General features: G+C 40.4%; 1 protein-coding gene and 1 long non-coding RNA gene across 2 annotated transcripts in view; one reads left to right on the top strand and one right to left on the bottom strand.

Annotated features, from left to right (window-relative positions):
- The window catches only part of LOC126753595 (uncharacterized), a 156289-nt gene that overhangs the window by 17283 nt on the left and 117879 nt on the right, over window positions 1–21127 (top strand). The gene's annotated exons all lie outside the window — the stretch shown is intronic.
- Window positions 1–21127, bottom strand: part of LOC126753594 (uncharacterized) — a 203521-nt gene that overhangs the window by 73984 nt on the left and 108410 nt on the right. Inside the window, 4 exon segments of the mRNA XM_050465148.1 lie at window positions 9225–9317; window positions 9825–11633; window positions 11720–12034; window positions 13109–20383. Coding sequence (XP_050321105.1) covers window positions 9225–9317; window positions 9825–11633; window positions 11720–12034; window positions 13109–20383 — 9492 coding nt within the window.

The following is a 21127-nucleotide window of genomic DNA, read 5'->3' as shown; positions in this document are numbered from 1 at the left end:
AAGCCATATTCGAGGCGCAATCATCATCGCGATAGCATTCACGCTTCTCGGGCGCGCAAGTCAATTCACCATATTCATTCACAATGAAGCCGGATTTGCACACGCATACCGGTTGGTGGCGACGTGTCTCACACTTCTTACTGCCGCCGCATATGAATAGCGGATTCTGACATGGATCATTACATTGGCCATAGTGACTGCACTGCAGATGGTCGGGACAATCGTTGTCCTGTGCGCAGGGTATTTGTTGTTGTGGATCACGCGGTTGCAGCATAGTGTCGTCGGTGCACTTGGGATCCGGCTTGCATTCGACTTCGGGTCGTCCGATATAGCAACTGGGGCAGGAGCAACGCGGTCGGTGTAGTACGCTCTTGCAAAGCGCATTTGCACCACAAACGCCACGCACCGAACAAGGATCAACGCAGTGTCCTTGCAGGCATGATTTCTCACTGGGACATTCGACGTCTGATGTGCATTGTTCGGTGTCTAAAATGGAATTTGAAGTGGCCGAAAGAGAGAGAGAGAGATCGTGAGATAGAGAGACGGGTTTTTTGGTTGCTAGTGATTGTTTTGTTGTAAAAAAAATCCTTTTCTTCTATTTATACATTTCCTCTTACACGAGTGCATATACTGGATTTGAGAGTGGGAGATTTTCGGTAAGAAAAGTAGGCGTGATTTTAATAGTAGTACTCTTGTCTAGCGACATTGAGTGAGATTTAGGTTTTAAGTAAGCTTTCATTGCTGAAGCTTGTGTGCACAAATAGAAAGAGCGAACGAGTGAAAGACAGAGTGATTTCGGTAGATTTGATAAGAGAGTTTAAAATATATGCATGCACATTGAGGGAGTCAGCGCGTTTTTGACAGAGAATTTTGACTTTTTTGCTTCGCAAGCACATGCAGTCGAGAGCCAAATCGAGCGGAAGAGAAAGAAGTGAGCCAGTTTGTGAGCCACTTATGTGGCGGCGTACTCACGAGTAAACGGAAATTGTGCGAGCGGAACAGCTGTAGTGTATAGTTGAGTGTACGCGTTCGGGAAAGTGAGGGAAATTTCGTGGGTAAAAAAATTGTGGTACTTAAGTAATAAGCTTAAACTAACCCTACGCTTAGTGTTTAAACAGGTACGGTGTGTGTTTGTGTGGATTCGGGAACAGTGTCGACTTGACATTATATTTGGTAGATTTTTCGTTTTGGTGGGTTCCTATGTTTCTAGGGACTTTAGTGACATTTATAAACTATAATTTGTTTGTCAGTGGGTGGATTGGTTCCGTGTTTGTTGGCTGGTTGGTACTGTGTGGGTGGGGAGTGGTTGTGTGGTAGTTTTCTAGGATAGCGGTGTTGGCACTTGGACGTTTTGTAGTGCTGTTGGTTGTTTAGGAGAGGATTATTGCGTTTGACTTTGAGGTTAGGTTGTGATATTAGAAATGCTATGTAATACTCTGTTTCGGAAACGAAATTTTCTAAATGTGTATGTGTTTGTGTGTGCGTAAATTCGAAACGTTATTTTGAAAACGGTAGCGTTTAGACAATAATAATAATTTTGGGTTTCTGTTTTCGTAAAAAAAAGTATTGGAAAGTGTTTTTGTTAAATACTGTGTAGGATATTTATTAGTTTTTCTTTGCTTTTGGAAAAAGGTTGTGCCAATTCATGAAAAAACAAATTTATTAAAATGTAATAAATTATTGCTTTTGTTTTTGTTTTACAAACAGCTCGTGTAAACATCAAATTAGTGGAGAACTGTGAAGGGGAGACATCTCACATTTTCAAGATCGCAGCAAAAGTGCTTTGCCGTTTGTGACTAGTTGTTCTTTTTGTTTATTTTCTGTGTTGTTAGAGTTGGATACAAGCGAGTTATTATTTTATGTAATTTTGTTATTTGAGTGAATGATACGTACAATTTTTTTATTATTATTTTATTTTTGCCCATTACGCGTTGGTTTAGTTATGAATTATAATTTTTTTAATGAAAATTAGTTAATTTTTTATTTTTTATTAAGTTTTAAGTTTCCTTGGCGCATATTCGTTAAAACAATTTCTAGTTAAATCTTTTCAATACTAAAAATCATGATTTCAAAGTCGATTAAAATGTTAATTTTTTCCAAATAGTTGCCACCTGTTTTAATCCACTTCCAATTAAATTTGTCTCTTTGTTAAAAAAATGCAAAGTTTGGTGAGCAATGAGCGTTGGCATCTGTGTTATTACATTTTTGGCAGTTTTGAAATGAGAGTTACCACCTGATCGTATTTCGCAGTTTCACCGTTTAAAACTTTGGCTCAGTATAAGAGTAGGCAACCAAAAAACGTGGTTTATGATAGATTCAGACAGAGCCATGGAGAGTTTTTCCGAAAATTGGAGAGTTTTTCCGATAATTGGAGAGGTTTTGCGAAAATTGGAGAGTTTTTCCGCTGTGAAAAATTTTTCTTTGGCAGTGAAAAATATTTATGAATAGTTTTTCACGTTTTGCTGGAAGCGTATTTATTGAGCTTAATTTTTTTTTTGTGTGAAGAGTTTTTCGAAATTTCGAAATTGTTTTTTTTTGAGATTTTGTCGAAATTTGCAGAATTCCTTTTTACCGAGAAACATTTTAATGAATTCGGATTGAGTTACGAAAAGTTTTTTAGAGTTTTTCGAAATTTTTAGAGTTTTCTTCAGTTGTGAAAAGATATTTTTAGGAACAGTTTTAGACAATTCGGAATGAGTTTCGCAAATTTTTTGAGGCTTTTTCGAAATTATATTGGAGATGTTGAAACATGTTTTTGGGAACAGTCTTAGACAATTTCTAAAACATTGTTTTGATAGCATTACGAAATTTGGAAAGTGTTACAAAATTTTGAGAGCTTTCTTCTGCTCTGAAAATAGTTTTTTAGGGACAGTTTCAAACAATTAATAAATTCTAATAATTTCTGAATGAGTTTTGAACATTTTGGAGAGTTTTCGAAATTTGGAGAGTTTTTTCGGATGTAAAACTAAATTTTTAGGAACAGTTTTAAACAACTAAAATTTTTTTAACGAGTTCAAGTTATAAACTTTTTGAAGAGGTTTTTACGGAGAGTTTTCGGAAATTTGAGAGTCATTTGATGCGTTAAACCGATAAAAGTTCAAATTTGAAGTTTTTATAACAATAAATAGATTTTTAAAATATTTTACAAAATATTGCTACTTTTTGAATATGCGCCAAAAATGAATTTTTGAAAAAAATCGTAAATCGTAAAATTAGTTTTTATATAATTTTATTACTTTTTCGGTTGAAAATTCGTACGACATCCAACACATGCGCTCTGCCCTATTATGTACACCTATTCGGGATATTTTTTTTAACCTTTTTCTATGTATGTGTGTTTAGGTTTTTCAAAGCAAAATACTAATTAATTTAAAAAATATGTATAAAAGGGAAAATATGAAGGAAGTTTTTGTATATATAATATTTATATGCTCTTTACATTCGTTTATATAATTTTAATTTACAAATTAGCAAAAACAAAAAAAAAAAATATCGAATTAAAAAATACTATCGTATACCAAAACTAATTTATACAAAACGTAATTTTTTTATATATTTTTAAATACTTTTTCGAAATATACAACTGTGTGTTTGTGTATGTGCAACAACAACACAGCATATTGAAATATTTACAAGTGTTAGTAGTAGCTCACTGCCAAAGAACAGTACACTTCGGTTTAGACATATTTACAACTTACTGACTAATGCAAAATACCAAAATAATTGTCAGGGTTAGTGAATTTAGTTACAGCTGGCTGCATTGCGGGACCCTACGCATTACTTACTATAATTGTTATATATTATTTTTATTTTATTTTATATTTTTTTGTTTTTAATTTTTGCTGCATACATTTTTACAAAGTTTTGTTGTTGTATATTGCTTATAAGGAACTAAAATGCCAATATTAAAATAATAAGTTTGTGATAGTTGTAGAGAGTACGAGCAGAGAGAGTATGAGAGCGTGAAAGAGAGAGAGCCTGGCGATTAGTGAATGAGTGTTTCATTTTGGTTTGTTTTTTTGTGTTGATTTTTCTGTACAAAAGGCCGACTTTTAGGCGTCAGCGCGCACTGGTTTGATGGTGTGTGTACGCATTGTGTTGAAAAAAAAAAAATGTTTATGAGGGTATTAAATCCAAGTTATATGTTAAGTAAGATGTTAAAAAAAATAATTTTTCTATTATTTGATAAACAAGGCGTGTTGTTGGTGGTCAGCATAAAAACGACTAATTTCGAAAAGTTCGAAATTTCGAAAATACAAAATTTTGAGATTTCAAAAATTTCGAAAATTGGAAATTTCAAAAATACAAAATTTCGAAAATTCAAAAGTTCGAAAATTTCAAAATTTCAAAAATAAAAAATTTCGAAAATTCAAATTCCAAAAAAAAAAGAAATGAAGAATGTTAAAATATGATATATATTTTATTCAGTTGCTGGCATATGTGAACCATGTGAGAATTGTCCCGTCCACAGTTCCCAATCTGAGACTAAACGGCATATAATTGTTTTGAAATTCAGCAAAAGTAAACATAAAGAACGTATGTACTATGTAGGTATTTTGAATTATATAATATTTATAACGCTTAAGTTTGGTCATAAGCAAGCTCAGGCCTACTATAAAATTGGTTTTGTTGTTGTATATGCACTGTTAATCAACACTAGGCTGCTATATTGCATTTTAACTAAAAATTTTAACTCGAAACAGGGGTAACTAAAGCAGGAAGCATGGGTGTTGGTGTTGTTCGCATAGGTGTGGGAGCAAATGGAGGTTGGCGGGAAGACACGTTGTCGAGGGGGGCGTGGTTAGGTGCACAGCGCAAACCAGTAAATGGTACTGTGTCGCTTTGTGTTCGTGTTTGTGTTCGCATGTGTGTGTGTTTGTGTTGGTGTTGGTCGGTGTCATTTCTTTGCTAAAAATTTCATTTTCGTTGTTGTATATCGAACGTTTCATGGTTTTCGTACAAACTTGTTTTTGGTTTGTAATTTTTTTCTATGTGTTGCTTTTGCCAATTGCTAAACGAATTTGTTGTTGGCTTTACTTATCGCTATCGCGGCGCTTGATCCGGTATTTTGTGTATGTGTGTGTGCTTCTTTAGCATTTTTTATTGGTGTTAGGTTTTAGTATTAGCTCAATTTGGTATTGTTGTTGTGTTTGCTGCTGCTGCTGCTGTTACTAATGCTGCTATTAATTTTAGCTATAATTTTACACTCAACTTTTACTTGGTTATTTGCTGCGTGACACACATACATATGTACATACATATGCTCTTATGTTGTATGTATGCATATGTATGGGTAATGTATGGCTATTTAGTACAACTGAGATTTTAAATTTTGCATTAAGTTATTATATAAGTGTAAAGTTAATTACTAGGGAGTGGACGGTGGTGGTTAGGATTCGATTAGATTGGTGGCTGGGACAAGGTTTATGGTGGAGTGGAGTTGTTACACCGGCAAAAAGTTACTTAATGAACGATATTTTTAATATATTTCGACAGATTGGTAGATATCTGTGGTTTAAATGTGTTTTTTTCTTATAAATAAGCATGTTATCGTTTTAAGCTTTTTGTTTTTGTTTAAAAAAATACAAAAAATATATCGTTTTTATATTATAAAAATATTTTAATTAAAAAAAAAGAAAATAAAATAAAAATATAAACTTCTATATATTTTCAATGAAGTAAGCTCAATCTCTAATTATAACGTTAATATATGCTTTAAATCAAAAGCTACTTTTCTTGGGCTTTTTAGATGTAAAAGCTTGCGCTGTATGAAAGCTTACGATGTGAATCTTTTACAATCTGAAAGCTTTCAATGTGTGAATAATTTTTCTGTATGAAAGCTTTTACTATCCAAAAGCTTTTAATGTGTAATAGCTTTTACTATCTGAAGGCTTTTACTTTTGAACTTCACTATGTGAAAGTTTTTACTAAATTAAAGCTTTTACTAAGTAAAAGCTTCTATTATCTGAATGTTTTCACTATGTGACTGTGAAAGGTTTCACTATGGTGTAGTATGTGAAAGCTTTTACTCAATGAAACCATCAAATATTTGCCACAAAAACTGCAAAAAAAAGCCATAAAACTGAGTTATACGTATTTGAAGTACCTCTTAGGTTGTATTTTTACTTAAAAAATGTTCCAGAAAGCTTAAATATTTGAAAGAGCTTTGGTAAATGGAAACATATGCAACATGTTAACTAAATTTTGGCCTCTATAGCATTAAAGCTTTTAAGATGACACTTTAATAAGCTCGTGAGCTGTGTAGATTTTTTAAGGTTCTTAGAAGTAAGCTAATTATTAAAGCTTTAAAGAAGCTCATAACATATCTCTTCACTTATAAGCACTTTGTTTTTGAAGCTAAGATATAAATTTTTAAAAGCTATGTACGATGATGGGGAGCTTTTAAGCTATTAGATGCTACTCAAAGATAGTATTTCCTGAGGCATAAATTTTATCATATTTTAAGCTAATAATTTAAGCTAGGCTGTAGAGCTTTTAAGCTTTTCGATGCTACTCAATCTTTATTTATCCTGAGACATAAATTTGTATTTTAAGCTAATAATTTAAGCTAGGCTGTAGAGCTTTTAAGCTTTTTAATGCTACTCAAATATTATAGTTTTTGTAGTATAAAATTTACATTTTAAATGAACAATTTAAGCTTGCCTGTAGAGCTTTTCAGCTTTTCGTTGATATTCAAATATCATATGTTTTTAAGCATACATTTTATATTTTATATAAAAAATTTAAGCTTGCCTGTAGAGCTTTTGAGCTTTTCGTAGCTATCCAAATATTAAATTTTTGTATAAGCATAAGCTTAGATCTGTTTGCCCCTTTTACTGTACAATTTTATCGGTTGTAATTACATATGTATTTGTCTATATCAACTTTTGGTTGTGTGAAGATAAAAAGCTCAACTTTCCATATTGAGCGTCATTTAATTATAGTATAGTAAAAATTTTTACCAATATTCATTCATATTTTTTTGAAAACATAAAGCCAAAAAAGCTTAAACTAAAGTTTCCAACGATAGCTTTAGAAGCAGTAAGCTTTAAAAAGCACAATGGTATACTAGTATGCGCTTAAAATGATAAATATACACTAAAAAGCTTGAACTAAAGTGTCCAACGTAAGCTCTCGTAGTAGTAAGCTCTAAAAAGCTCATTGGCATACTAATATGCGCTGAAAATCATATCTAATAAATTTTGTGATGATAATTTGGTTATGTTCTGAGCATAATTTGATTTACTGACGTGTAACTCGGAAATGTTCTAACCAATGAGAATAAAGTTGATATTTTTGTATTACTGTTGTTTCTGCGAGCATGAATATTAGGTATATAGCTGCTGAAGTATAAAATTTTAGTCGTTTCAATGAAGCGCGCTCATTTGCTTACGTTATGGTGTATGTGTGTGTTGTGGCATGGTTGTTTTTGGTTTTGGGATGGTTGTGGATTATGTTTTGGGATATGTTGTAAAGGATGTTTGTATGTGTGGTATGCTTGTGTGAGTGTATGCATGTTTATTTGGTAAAGGATAACTGACTTTTATTACGTAACAATAAAATTTATGCATGTCTTATGTATTTGTAGCATATGTTCAACTACTTGTAGCTGCTTGAGTTAGAGGCCTACTGAATTATTATTATGTTTTGTTGTATTTAAGCTAAACAAAAAACGATGTAAGCATGTAAAATGTTATTTTTTGTTTTGTTTTCCAACTGTTTTCTTTTCGGTTTTATTTATTTTTTTTTGTTTTGTTTTTGGTTTTGATGTGGTTTTTGTACCAATACAGTTGTGAATGTGTTAAACGAGTACTTATGTTGTATGCAATTATAAAAATATATATTATATATGTGTTACATGTCTGTAGGCACAGATTGGGATACCGCGATAGCGACAGCGACATTCCACGAACTTCCATATGCGTTAAATTTTGCTTTTTGATTTTGATAAATTTTGATTTTCAAGCGTTCGGTGTATTTTTTTTTCTTTGTATATATGAGTATATGTTCATATAAACTCACTTGAAACACATGCATATATGCATATAATATAGTATATTGGTCGTACGTATAGTTTAAATGCACTATAAGGGATGGTTTGCTTAGAAAAAATTGGCTAATATTATATAATAAAATAAAAAGTCATAAAAAAGTCAAATAAAGATATAAAAATCAAAAATTAAATGCAAATTAAAGAAAATAAACTTAAATATTTACTATGCACCTAAGCTAGAAAATTTGGATTTTTTTGCAAAAGCAAAAAAAAAAAAAATTAAAAAAAAAGAAATCTTAAAAAAAAAATTGAAGAATAAAATTTTTTGAAAACAAATTCTTGAAAAAACTTCTTGAAAAAAATGATAATACTGTAAAAAATTTTCTTGAGTGCATATTTTTTTACATAAAATCTTTTTTTCCTCTCACTGACATATTTTTTAATTTTTTTTAATTTATGTTTCTTCATATATTTATTTTACTAGAACACTGTACACATTGTTGTGGAGTATTGTTTATGTATATGTTTTGTAAGTGTATGTGTGTGTGTGTGAAACGTTAAAAATGTCTTAAAAACCCCAATAACTAAATTTGGTATTAAACTCAAAGTATAAAATTGTATTTACACACACTACACTGTGAAAAATATTTGCTTAATAACAAGTGTTAACCGCAAAAAACGTGTTTGTTTACTTTTTGCTGTGTCAAAGGTTAAATTCAAACTCTGCAAACAATTATGTAATTATTTTAATTTTTGTTGCAAAATACTTAATGCTCCACTAAAGGTATTATTATTATTTATTATGCTGTTTTAAATTATTAAAAACAATTGTTAAACTATTGTTGCAAATATTTGCATAGTTGGGGTTAATTAATTTATATTAAAATATTTAAATGCTGATAACGGAATTTCATTATTATCAAGTTGCATTAGCAAACATAAAACTCAACTCAAACAATTGTTACGCACAATATTAATTAATTCATTATTTATATTTTGTGTTTTTATTGGTTTTCACACTATTTGTGGTATTAGACTGTTCTCAATTTTTTAATTTGCACTAAAAGAAGTTACACAAACAAAAAATAAGTGAGGCTAAACTAAAAAATCTGCAACTGAAAAATTATTCAACTAAACTCACTAAGTTTGCAAAACATTTCTGGTTATTGGTTGGTCATTCGAAATTATAAAATAATATGTTTGAAATGAGCAGAAAAATTGCGGTACTTACCGTGACGGCACACGTAGTCGACGCCTTGGCGTACACACTCGCCCGTTATGCAACCCTGCGTGCGACAGTCCTCTTGTGGTGGTGTTAAGTAGCCTACACGTTGTTGAGAAAGTGAGACAAATGTTGAGAAAAGTGTAAAGGAAAATTCTAAGAAATCAAAAAATATGGATATTATATACCAAAAACTATTATTCTTTAAGTTCTGAGCTCAGAATTTTCGAAGTAAAAATGTATAACGCTTTTTCACCAAATTGTTAAAAAAACGGTGCCTACATCCAGGCGCAAGTGAAAATAAGTAACGGGTTGACAGTGTACACATTCATTGCCTACATGCAGGCGCAATATCATCAACTGTCGTTTTCTCAAAAGTTTGTGTGGTTGATTAAACAATTTTTATGAAACTCTTTCAAAAATGTGTGAATAATGACAATTTTAAATATTTTATAAAAGAAGAAGCAGAATCAATTCCTACAAAAAAACGCTTGCTCTTCTGAGCAGAAAAACTTGTTGTTCATGATTTTCTACTTAATAAAGGTTTCTACTCCCTAAGAGTTCTTTCGTGGATACTCAATCCCGCTGCGCTCACATCAAAATACTTACATTCTACATAAGCATCGCCATAGGGGAATTCCGCCGGGCAATAACATTGCGCTTCATTATGATCCAAGACGCGGCAAGCAGCATTCTGTCCACATGGTTGTTCAGCGCACGCATTCACCAGATGTCCCTCGCAGACGCAACCCTTGTGCGCATCACCCATACAGCCGTCCATGCAGGCGCACTCATAACCGCCAGGCACCTCAGTACATTTGGAATTAGCGCCGCACGGATGATTCGCGCAACCGCCATCGAGTGGACGACACTCAGTTTCGGGTGTGCCAAAGTAATCGGGTGGGCAAGAGCATTGTGGCTTACGATCCACGACACGACATTGTGCATTAACACCACACGCGCCATATTCCAAGCACGGGTTGCGACATTTACCCGCATCACAACGTTTGTTCGGTTCACAGTCATTATCCTGCGCACATTCAAATTGTACGCATTCGGTGCTGGGTTCACCTTCGTAGCCATCGGGACAATAACACAGCATGCGATGATCGGAGACAGTGCAGAGCGCATTACGGCCGCAAGCAGACTTATCTGTGCACGGATCGGCGCATTTTCCTTTGATACAGCTTTGATCGGTGGGACAATCGGTGTTGGCTTTGCAGCCAGCCAGACATGTGCCGCGTTCGCAGAGTTGTCCCAGAGGACAATTGCGTCCGGCGCCGCACTTTTGGCGACATTTACCACGCGTGCAAACTTGTCCACAGGCGCAGTCGTCGGTGCGCGCACAGGCGTCGGCGCAGTACGTATTTGTCTCGTCACACTGACAGTTGGCGTTGCAGCGTTGTGGTGGCTGTTGACAGCCGCTAAGTCCATCGCCAAGAAAACCATTCGGGCAGCTACACTGTACCCCGTGGTTGACCACCAAACAGTTGGCGCACTGACCACATTGACCGGGTGCCTCGCAGGGATTCTTGCACTTCTTGTTGACGCACGCCTCACTGCTGGGGCAGGTGAGATCATTGCGACAACCAATTTGGCATACGCGATTTTCGCAAATCTGTCCTTGTGCGCAAGCTGAGTCCGTATTGCAAACGGTGCGACACGTACCGCGCATGCAACGCTCATCGGCCAAACAGTTTTGATCATTGCGGCATTTACCTTGACAGCTGCCACCATAGCAGAGTTGATTTCCATCGCAGTCCTCATTGCGCGTACAAGCGGTACGCGGCGCTTTACACGACACCTCCGCATTGCCGATAAGCCCTTGTGGGCATGTGCATTGCTTGCGATGATCAATGACCAAACATTCGGCATTGGTGCCACATGCAGCAGGTTCGGCGCATGGATTGATACACTGTTGATTGACACATGATAGATCCTGTGGGCAGCCTTGATCCGAACGGCAACCAGCTACGCAGCTTAGTCCCAAACATACTTCGCTACCGCGACAATCGTCGTCACGTCGACAAAGCGGCTTGCAGACGCCACCTTGACAGCGCTCATTCGTAAGACAACCGGCGTTATCGGCACACAGCGGACGGCAGGCAAACTCAAAGCAAGCCAGACCATTCGGACAGTCACGATTCTCATTACAATCGAGCGGTGGACTGCGTACACAACCGACTTGCGGTGTTGGATTCGGTACCATACCATCCAGACAGCTGCAAATAGCACGATGATTCGATACGGAGCAGGCAGCATTGGGACCACAAGGATTATCTAGGCAAGGATTGATGCACTTATCATGACGACAGGACTCGGATCCGCTACAATCATCGTCGGTACGACAACCATAAACGCATTTATTATGTAGACAAACATGTCCCAGGAAGCAGTCATTGTCCACGCGACAGGTTACTGTAAATAGAGTAGAATTCGAAATTTGAGTTTGCGCTTTCTTTCTAAAGGCTCGTGTTGCATCTCGTTGTGACTCGGATACTTACGCATACAGCTACCGCGTAGACACTTCTCATTCAAGGCACAATCCTGGTCGCTTTGGCAAGCGGGCTGGCACATTGAGTCGTGACAGTTATAGCCTTCGTGGCATTCCACATCACTATTACAAGCCACCGGTATTCGCACACATTCCACCTCCGGATTGCCGGTGAAACCAGCTGGACAGGTGCATTGTTTGTAGTGTGTCTGTATGTGGCATTCAGCATTCATGCCGCAAGCTTGTGCCTGCAGGCAGGGATTCACGCATTGACCACCTTGACATACTTCCGTAGCGCCACATTCGGTGTCGAGTATGCAGGCAGCTGTAATACAGTGGAGTTAACATATTAGCGAAGCTTAGAAACAAAATCTAGGAGTTATGTAGTTGTGCGTACGTCGTCGAGTTCTTACTTTTGGTTATTTCGTTTATTGTTTTAACTCTTGTTACACAGTCCGAGTCATTTATCTACTAATTTGGCAACTAACTCTTTATAGTTTTTCATTAAACGACTATTCTATAACCCTGGAGATCTGAACTTGGACTAAATTTGGACTTTCTCGGGTCAGCCCACAAGCAGGTTGTATGTTTTGATGAACTTAATCAAAGCACTTGACGTCGAGAAGTATTGTGAAAATGTAACATAAAACTCAAAAGCTGTGGGTTTACGGTCCAAGGGCTTGAGATATTAGGTTTTCAGAAGCTTTTGACGTCGAGAAGTTTTGTGAAAATGTAACATAAAACTCAAAAGCTGTTGAGTTTACGGTCTAAGTGCTTTGAGGTATCAGATTTTTAGAATTGTTCAAGCTTTTGACGTCTTGAAGTCTAGATTAATGGGATGCTGGGTGCAATTTCGTTGGGTTCAAGGGTAAATCCTTGGTAACTCGAAAAACTGAATTTGTCAAGAAACTAGAAATGGTAATTCAATGCGTGTAGGCTTGTTCTAGAACGCTGTGTATAGTTGACTTTGGAATAATCTGGGTTATGCTATGAACTCAATTTGAATCTGTGATCTTTAAGAGATAGACCCCCATAGATAGATTCCCTATTCGTTTTCCCGTTTATTTCGTCCTAAAACATATTAGATTTAACTTCACCTTGGTATAAACTATTCTAGGTTATAGGCGTGTCAGTAGCTTCACATATCCTGCACACAATGTTTTTAGGCATTACACGGACCCCTGTGCGTATCATTTTATTGGTTAAGTAGGGTAGTAGGTTGTGTAATAAGGTAACTACGGAGTTAGCTCACTAAATGGGTTACACTAGGATATCAATTTTGTTGTTTAATTTTAATTATTTTCTTTTCCAAAACTAAACCGTACCGTTATTAGCGTATATTAACTTTAACTTTATGTTGTTGTTGGGTGTTTTGGTACCTTTTCATGTTAGTACTTACGTTTACAAATACTATCCGAACAGTAGGTATTGGTCGGGCAGTCGCTGGTCATTTGACATGGTACGGGTAGTGGCTTACAACCGGCAATCCGATCAGCGGGATTACCGTCGTAACCATTACGGCATGCACAATGAGCTTGATGACCCTTAGGTATACATTCGGCATTCGTGCCACATTTAACATTCGCACAAACATCTTGACATTTGGATATACCGTTAATTTTGGTGCATTCAGCATGCGGGGGACAATCTTCGCTAGTTTCACACTCCACCGCGGTGCGACAACCTTCATTGTAGGGATCACCAACCAAACCGGGAGGGCAAGTACATTTAAATGAACCACGCGAATTGCGGCAACGTGCACCCGGACCGCATGGTGCATCCTTACAAAAGTCGACAACGTCACAACGTACGCGCGGATCACCGGTAAAGCCAGGCTGACAGTGACAAACCTGTTTATGATTTTCCGTAGTACATAGGGCATTTTCACCACACGGTTCGCCGATAAGGCAAGCTATTTTACACATATGATCATCGCATGTCTTATCATTGGAACACTCTGCGTCCGTAGAACATTCGATCTTTCGACAACCACTCTTCGGATCACCGAAGAATCCTTCCTTGCATTCACAGTCGGGTGCGTGGCTACGTGCTATACACTCAGCATTGCGTCCGCAAAGAGCGCGACCCAGACAAACATTCTCGCATGAAGCGCGTCCATACGTATCCTGTATACAGTTCTCATTCACATCACAGTCGTCGTCGTTACGACAAAGCACCTCCTTGGTGCAAATGCTATTGTGACAATATTGGAATTCGGGGCATGAAGAGTTCGAACGGCATGTGGGCTGACAAACGCCCTGTATGCACAATTGATCCGAGATGCAATCACGCACGGAACTACAGAGTGAAGCGCAGATGCCGTTGGTACATATTGTGCCTGAAGCGCACTGACTGTCTGTGTTGCAGTATTGTAGCGCGACACAGCCGAGTTGTGCATCGCCCGTTGTGCCACTTTCGCAGGTACAAACACCGATATGGTTCTGGGCAGTGCAACGCGCATTAGTACCACAAACATTTGGCAAAGCGCAGGGATCAATACATTTGGAGTCCATGCAGGTTTTCTCATTAGCACAGTCCTCGTTTTCCGAGCACTCGATGTAGACGCATTCAATGGATGGATCACCACGTGAATTGGGTGGACAAGTGCAAATGGCATTGTGTGATTGCGCCAAACAGGTGGCATTACGACCGCAGACATTCTCGCGTTCACACGGGCTGCGACAGCGTGCATTTTGACAACTTGCGCTTGAGGGACAATCTGAGTCGGTCAGACATTCGTTGGGATCTCGACAACCCACATGAATTGGATCGCCGATAAGACCTTCCGGACATTGGCATTGGTATGAGCCGGGTTGATTTTCGCAGAAAGCTGTGCTGTGGCAAGGTTGAGAGAGACATTCGTTGATATCTTCGCAGATGTTGTTTACGAGCTGGTAACCCTCGTAGCAAGTACATAACGCTTGATGATTTGAAACACTACAACTGCCTTTGCCGCATGAAATAAGATCGCATGGTTTGATGCAACGATTAGTCTCGTCATCGCAAGCCTTATCGCTGGCACAGTCCTCATTGACAATACATTCGACCTTGAAACAGCCGACTGTATGCTCGCTGGCATCACCCAAATGGCCGGGTGGGCAATAACAAGAGGCTTGATGATTTTCTGCATTGCAAAGCGCATTCGGTCCACAAGTGGTGTTGCTGCAGGGCTCTGTACACTTATCACTAATGCAAGCTAGATTGTTCGCGCAATCGTCATCCTTATAACATTCTTTTGGTTTAATGCAACCTTGTTGAGTTAGACCATCACCCACTGTGCCTTCGGGGCAAATACAGCGATAAGAACCGGGGAGGTTCTCGCAACGTGCCGTGGGATGACAAGGCTCCTCAGTACATTCATCAATGTCGGAACAACCGAAGGGTGTGCCAATAAAACCGGCAGCACATTTGCATTTACCGCTGAGACAGAGTTCTGTAGGTGGACAATCAGCATCGGAGTCACAGCCAGGTTGGCAAGTGCCGTCATTATTACATATTTCACCAGGCAAACAGTTGTTGCTTGTGTAACAAACTTTGCGACAAACATTCTGGTAGCAACGTTCGCCGATTGCACAAGCCGTTGTCTTCTGACAGGGCAAATTACATTGGTTGCCGATACACATATGACTGCTTGGGCATTGATTGGTAGCCAAGCATGGCGCCGGTACACGTACACAACCTTGATCGGGTGTGGGATTACCCTCGAATCCTTCGGGGCAAGTGCACTGGCTGAGATGTTTGTCGATGCTACAGAGCGCATTGGGACCGCAAATGCCGCCTGTCTTGCAGGGATCGGCACATTTATTGTTGATGCATGATTGGTCCGATGGGCAATCCTTATTGCTGCGACAGCCAAGGACGCAAAGGCCATCCAAGCAGGCCAAACCCGATGTACACTGACTATGGTCCAAGCAAGGTATTACACAAATATTGCTCAAACATTTTTCTCCTACCGAACAGTCGTTTGCATTACGGCAAGCTACTCGACATTGTCCATTGTAGCAAATTTCACCTCCACAGTCGATGTCAGACCTACATCTAGACACTGAACGTACACATCCTTCTTTAGGTGATTCACCATTTTGTTGGAACTTCAATGGGCAACTGCAAACTGGTTTGCGATTAACCACCTTACATTCGGAGTTCTGACCGCAAGCGTTCTCACAGGGATCAATGCAACGACCACCAGCACAAATGGTATTTGCTGGACAATCGGCATCGCCATTTGGACATTGGCCTACTGGACGACAGCCGGTTGTTTCGGGTTCGCCGATGAAATTTTCGGGACAGCGGCACATTGGTCCAGTTGGTGTGACCTCACAAATGGCAGAATGATGACATGTGCCGGGCTGACAGCCGCTAACTTTTGTGCACTCCACTTCGGGCATGGGATTTCCTTTGAAGCCTGGTGGACATTGACACACGGCACGATGATCTTCAGCAATACAAATGGCGTTCTCTCCACAGGACTCTTCATCGCAGACATCGTAGCAAGTATGTGTCATACGGTTACACATTTTGGTTGGTGGACAGTCGTGATTGTAGACACATGGTACGCTCTGACAGCCATTGAATGGATCATTTGGATCACCAGCATATGGTCCTGGTGGACATTGGCACTGAGCGATGTGATTATTAGTGATGCATACGGCACGTGGACCGCACTTAACACTCTCACAAGCTGGTCGGCAAGTCAGACTCTCAGTAGGTCCATATTTTACACATGCTTCCGATTCGGCGCATTCAGCATTGGTGCGACATTGATTCTTCGTCACTGGCTGGCAGCCATTTCGATCGTTTGGATTGCCAACGTAGCCGGTTAGACAATCACAGCGTCCCTCGTGATTACGCGCTACACAAACCGAATTGGCCGGACATGTAAATTCATCGCAGATTGATACACACTTGAGTACACCGACCACGTCGGGTCTACAGCCGGAAGCAGCTGGACAGTCCGTATCACTTGTACAGTCAGGCAGTGAAGGTTTTTCACAAGTTGAAGTGACGGGATTCCAAACAAAGCTATCGGCGCAATTGCATAGCGCATGTCCATTCGCATCAATGTTGCACACTTCATTCGTGCCACAAACGACCTTCGAGCAACGGTTGATGCATTCCTTGGTGCCGTGCATATCGGGTGTACACGAGTAACCCGCTTCACAGTCATTGTCCGATTTGCATTTATCCTCTTCATCTGGAACTTTTCGTTCGGGTTGGCAACCCACTTGTAGATTGCTTGGATTGCCGAAATAACCATCAGTGCAGATACAAGACGAACGATGATCGTTTGACACGCAAAGCGCATTCGGACCGCACTGAATCTTTGAGCAGGCATCAACACATTTGCGCAAACCTTTGCCCAATTGGAAGCAAATTTCCGAGAGCTTACAGTCGGCATCGTTGTTGCATTGACCACGGATGGTGCAGCCGCTAGTGGTGTCGTATGGATCTCCAATATAACCGAGTGGACAAATACACTTACCGCCATCGCAGGCAGCTCTTGGGCCGCAGGCAGTCTTTGAGCATAAATTCTTGCACTTGCCGCTCTCACAAGTGTAGCCATCGGGACATTCGACGCGGGCATTACATTCGCATCTATCAGCATCATTACAGAATGTAGTATCGACAGGTTGGCAACTGCTGAACGGATCACCAGCGAATCCGGATAGGCAGAGACACTCGAAACCGCCATGTGTATTGAGACAGGCTGCATTGAGACCACAGGGTTTGTTCACACACTCATCTACATCTTGGCAGCCCACGTAGGCGTTACCCGTGAACCCTTGTGGGCAGATACAACTGATTTGTTGACCATCAGCACGACATTCAGCATTCGTACCGCAGCTATTGGGTGCGCAAATATTCTTGTTTTGTGGACCACAACCCTCGTAGGGATTGCCCGTTGTGCCGGGGTTGCAAGCGCATACGCTATTGCCGAAACCATACTCACAGTGCGCATTGTCACCGCACTTCGGTTCACATTCAGCATATTTAACAGGTGGTACACACACGAGATCTGGATTGCCGATAAAGTTGGGTTCACAAACACATTTGCCACTATTCCTGTCACAAGTAGCTCCAATGCCACACACCACGCCGTCACAGCGTTCCTTACAGCGTCCGTTGATGCAAACTTGACGCTCAGCGCATGGACGTGAGGCACTACATTGATCTGTTGAGCAGGAGCCACCTGGGAATGGATTGCCGAAGGAACCTTGTGGACATTTACAGGTTGGTCCCTCTGCCGTTGGTATGCAGAGAGCGCTCTCTCCACAAATGATATCCTTACATTGTGATACACAATCACCGTTTTGATCTTTGCTATAACCGACGCGGCAACGACACCAGCCGGCATGGTTTTCAGTCTCACAGAATGCATTGGGTCCACAAAGTAAGCTGGAGCATGGCGACACACAAGTGCCTTCAACGCAAGCCAAATTGCTTGCACAGTCTTCGTTGGCAGTGCATTTACTCTTTGGTACGCCGGTTTCCAGTATACAACCGCTCTTGTATGGATCACCTGTGAAACCTTTCGGGCAGACACATTGATAACCGCCCTTCTTATTAACACAGTAAGCGCCATAAGCGCAAGGCAAGTGCGCACACTCATCCTCATCGGTACAACCCATAAGCGGATCACCTTTGAATCCCGGTTCACACATACATTGTGGTGGATCGGTTGGTGTGCATTTGGCGTTGATGCCGCAAGGGAAACGTTCGCAAGGACTTTTACACTTGTTGTTGTCGTAGGGATCCAAGAAGAATGGTGGTGGACAGACACATTCGCCAGGTTGCACGCATTTCTCGTTCGTGCCACATTCCTTATCGGCAGCGCATTTACGTTGCGCTGGCGCACAGAGTCCATGGTAGGGGTCGCCGTTATAGCCCTCAGGGCATGCACACGTGAAACCGCCGGGTATATTAATACATTCAGCGCCAAAAGCGCACACTTGCGAGTCACGTTCCACACATTCATTCACATCAACACATGAACCATCGGGTCCGGTCTTATAGCCTTTCGGACAGGCACAGTAACTAACGCCACCAGCGATTGAAATACACTCAGCACCGTTCGGACATTTCTTATCCTTTGAGCAATCGGCGAGTATACAACTGTTGCCGACCAACTTGTAGGGTGGTTGACATTGACATTCCGGTGATTTGCATTGCTCGCACATAACGAAGGGATTGCCGCTAAAGCCTTGTGGACATTTACATTCATAACTACCGGGTAGATTTTTACAAAGCGCATTAAGGCCGCAAGCCGCCTTCTGACGATTCGGCGAACATTCATCCATATCCTGACAGAGACCTGACTCTGCATTGCGTTCGTAGCCTTGTCGACAAATACACACGCCACTACCGGTATATGAGTCTGTGACGCAGGTTTCACCCGGCGAACAGGGATTCGAGTCGGAACAAGTGAATGCGACTTTTCCTGCAGTGCAGCCCTCACGGTAGGGATCACCGCTTGCGCCACTTGGACACTGGCAAAGATAACCACCAGCTGTATTGGTACAGATAGCATTCGCTTGACATGGGTTCGTCTTACATTCGTCGATGTCATTACAACCGCCGGGTGTATTGGGGCTGCCAGTGTAACCCTCGACACACAAGCATTGCGCTTGGCCATTAGCCAACATGCATTGTGCGTGAGCGCCACAATTAACCGCTTCACAAGGATGACGACAATCATTGCCGATATTGGGTTGTGGACATAGACAACGTTTTTCCGCATCACAAATCGCATTACCGGGACAGTCGTTGTTTGAAGCGCACGTAACAATCGGTACGCAACGCACGGTGGGATCTGGATCGGCGATCGAATCGGCTGGACAACGACAGGTATAGCCGCCATTCATATTAACACATTCCGCACCTTCACCACACTTATTGCCTACGCGACATTCATCCACGTCGACGCATTTGGCATGCGGATCGCCGGAAAAGCCTGATGGACAGGCGCAACTAAAGCTACCCAACGTATTTGTGCACGTCGCATTGATGCCACAACTGCCAAAGGGACCATGTACCGCATCACACTCGTCAATATCCACACAACCGGCTGAGATGTCACTGGGATTGAAAGTCCAACCGTCCTCGCAAATACAATAAGCCTCATTGCCATCCGGTTTGCAGTAAGCATGCTCGCCACAGTGCACATCCTCACAGGGTTCCTTACAAGCTATGCGCGGCGGTGTGCCCACAAAGCCAGCCTCACAATCGCAACGGAACGAACCGGGCGTATTTATACATTGTGCGTGCACGCCACAGGCGTCCGCATGCGTGCGACATTCATCGATGTCCACACAACTGGAGCCAATCGGTTCGAAGCCATCCAAACAGAAACATTGATTCTCAATACATTCAGCATTGTTGGTGCAATCGAAACTGCTGCGACAAAGTATATTAACATCGACCTGTTCGCAGGCCACTTTCGGGTCTGGCTTTCCATCGAAGCCCTGTGGACACTTACAATTATAGCCGGGTACGGCATTTTCGCATATGGCATGTGTGCCGCAGGGTTTCTCTAGTGCGGTACACTCATCGATGTCCGTGCAGCCGCGGAAGGGATCGCCGGTGTAGTCCGTTTTACAGGTGCAGACAAAGCTGCCGACGGTGTCGGTGCAGATCGCATTCTCGCCACAAGGATTGTCCTGGCACTCGTTGATGTCTAAAGTGCGCGCATAAACGGGTGCGTATCAAATTGGTGTAATGTGACGTTGTCGTTGCACGTGCGGAGTGGTGCAAAAATATTGATTCAAACGTTACAATCGGTTGATTTGGTGGTTCGCGTGGTGTTATTATCGTTTTCGGTTCGGTTTGGTTGGTTGGATGGGGTTTCAAGGTAGTTGGATGGTAGGCGTTGTTGGTTGCAGTGATGGTATTGATTGGTGTTTTTTTTTGTTTTTTGGTTCATAGTGGTTGTGGTGGTGGTGTTGTTGGGAGAAGGTTGTTAAATTAGTTAAAAATTAAACAAAGAACAAATATACTTGGTTACAATGTATTCATGAATGTAATGAGTTTGATGTAAATAATATACGAGAAATGTATGTGTAGGAATAGCGTGAAAATAGGCAGTAGGAGACGAGCGAAAACTGAAACGAAGGCTACGAAAAAGCTGTCGCAAACCTAGAGTCTTACTTGAATGCAAATGCAGCTCTTTAATAGAATGAGAGTAATAGCAGTTAAGAAAGCTTCAAAAGCAAGCGCGCTATGAAAGCTTTTGTAAGTTTTAGCAAAGTGTAGAGTTGTTGAAAGTTTTCCCAGCAAATATTTTCGATAAATCGAAGCTTTCACTGTATGAAGCTTTAAACGCAGTTTCAAAAATTTGCGAGGACGTACGAGAGTAAGGTCTAAATATTGACAAGAGGCTGAGCTTTCGTGAACAAATGCTGTTGTTGGTTATGAAAGCTTT

This window comes from Bactrocera neohumeralis, chromosome 3 (genome assembly GCF_024586455.1).
Source record: "Bactrocera neohumeralis isolate Rockhampton chromosome 3, APGP_CSIRO_Bneo_wtdbg2-racon-allhic-juicebox.fasta_v2, whole genome shotgun sequence".
Taxonomy (NCBI): Eukaryota; Metazoa; Arthropoda; class Insecta; order Diptera; family Tephritidae; genus Bactrocera; species Bactrocera neohumeralis.
Note: the sequence above shows the minus strand (reverse complement) of the source record. Positions and strands in the feature narration are given on the sequence as shown.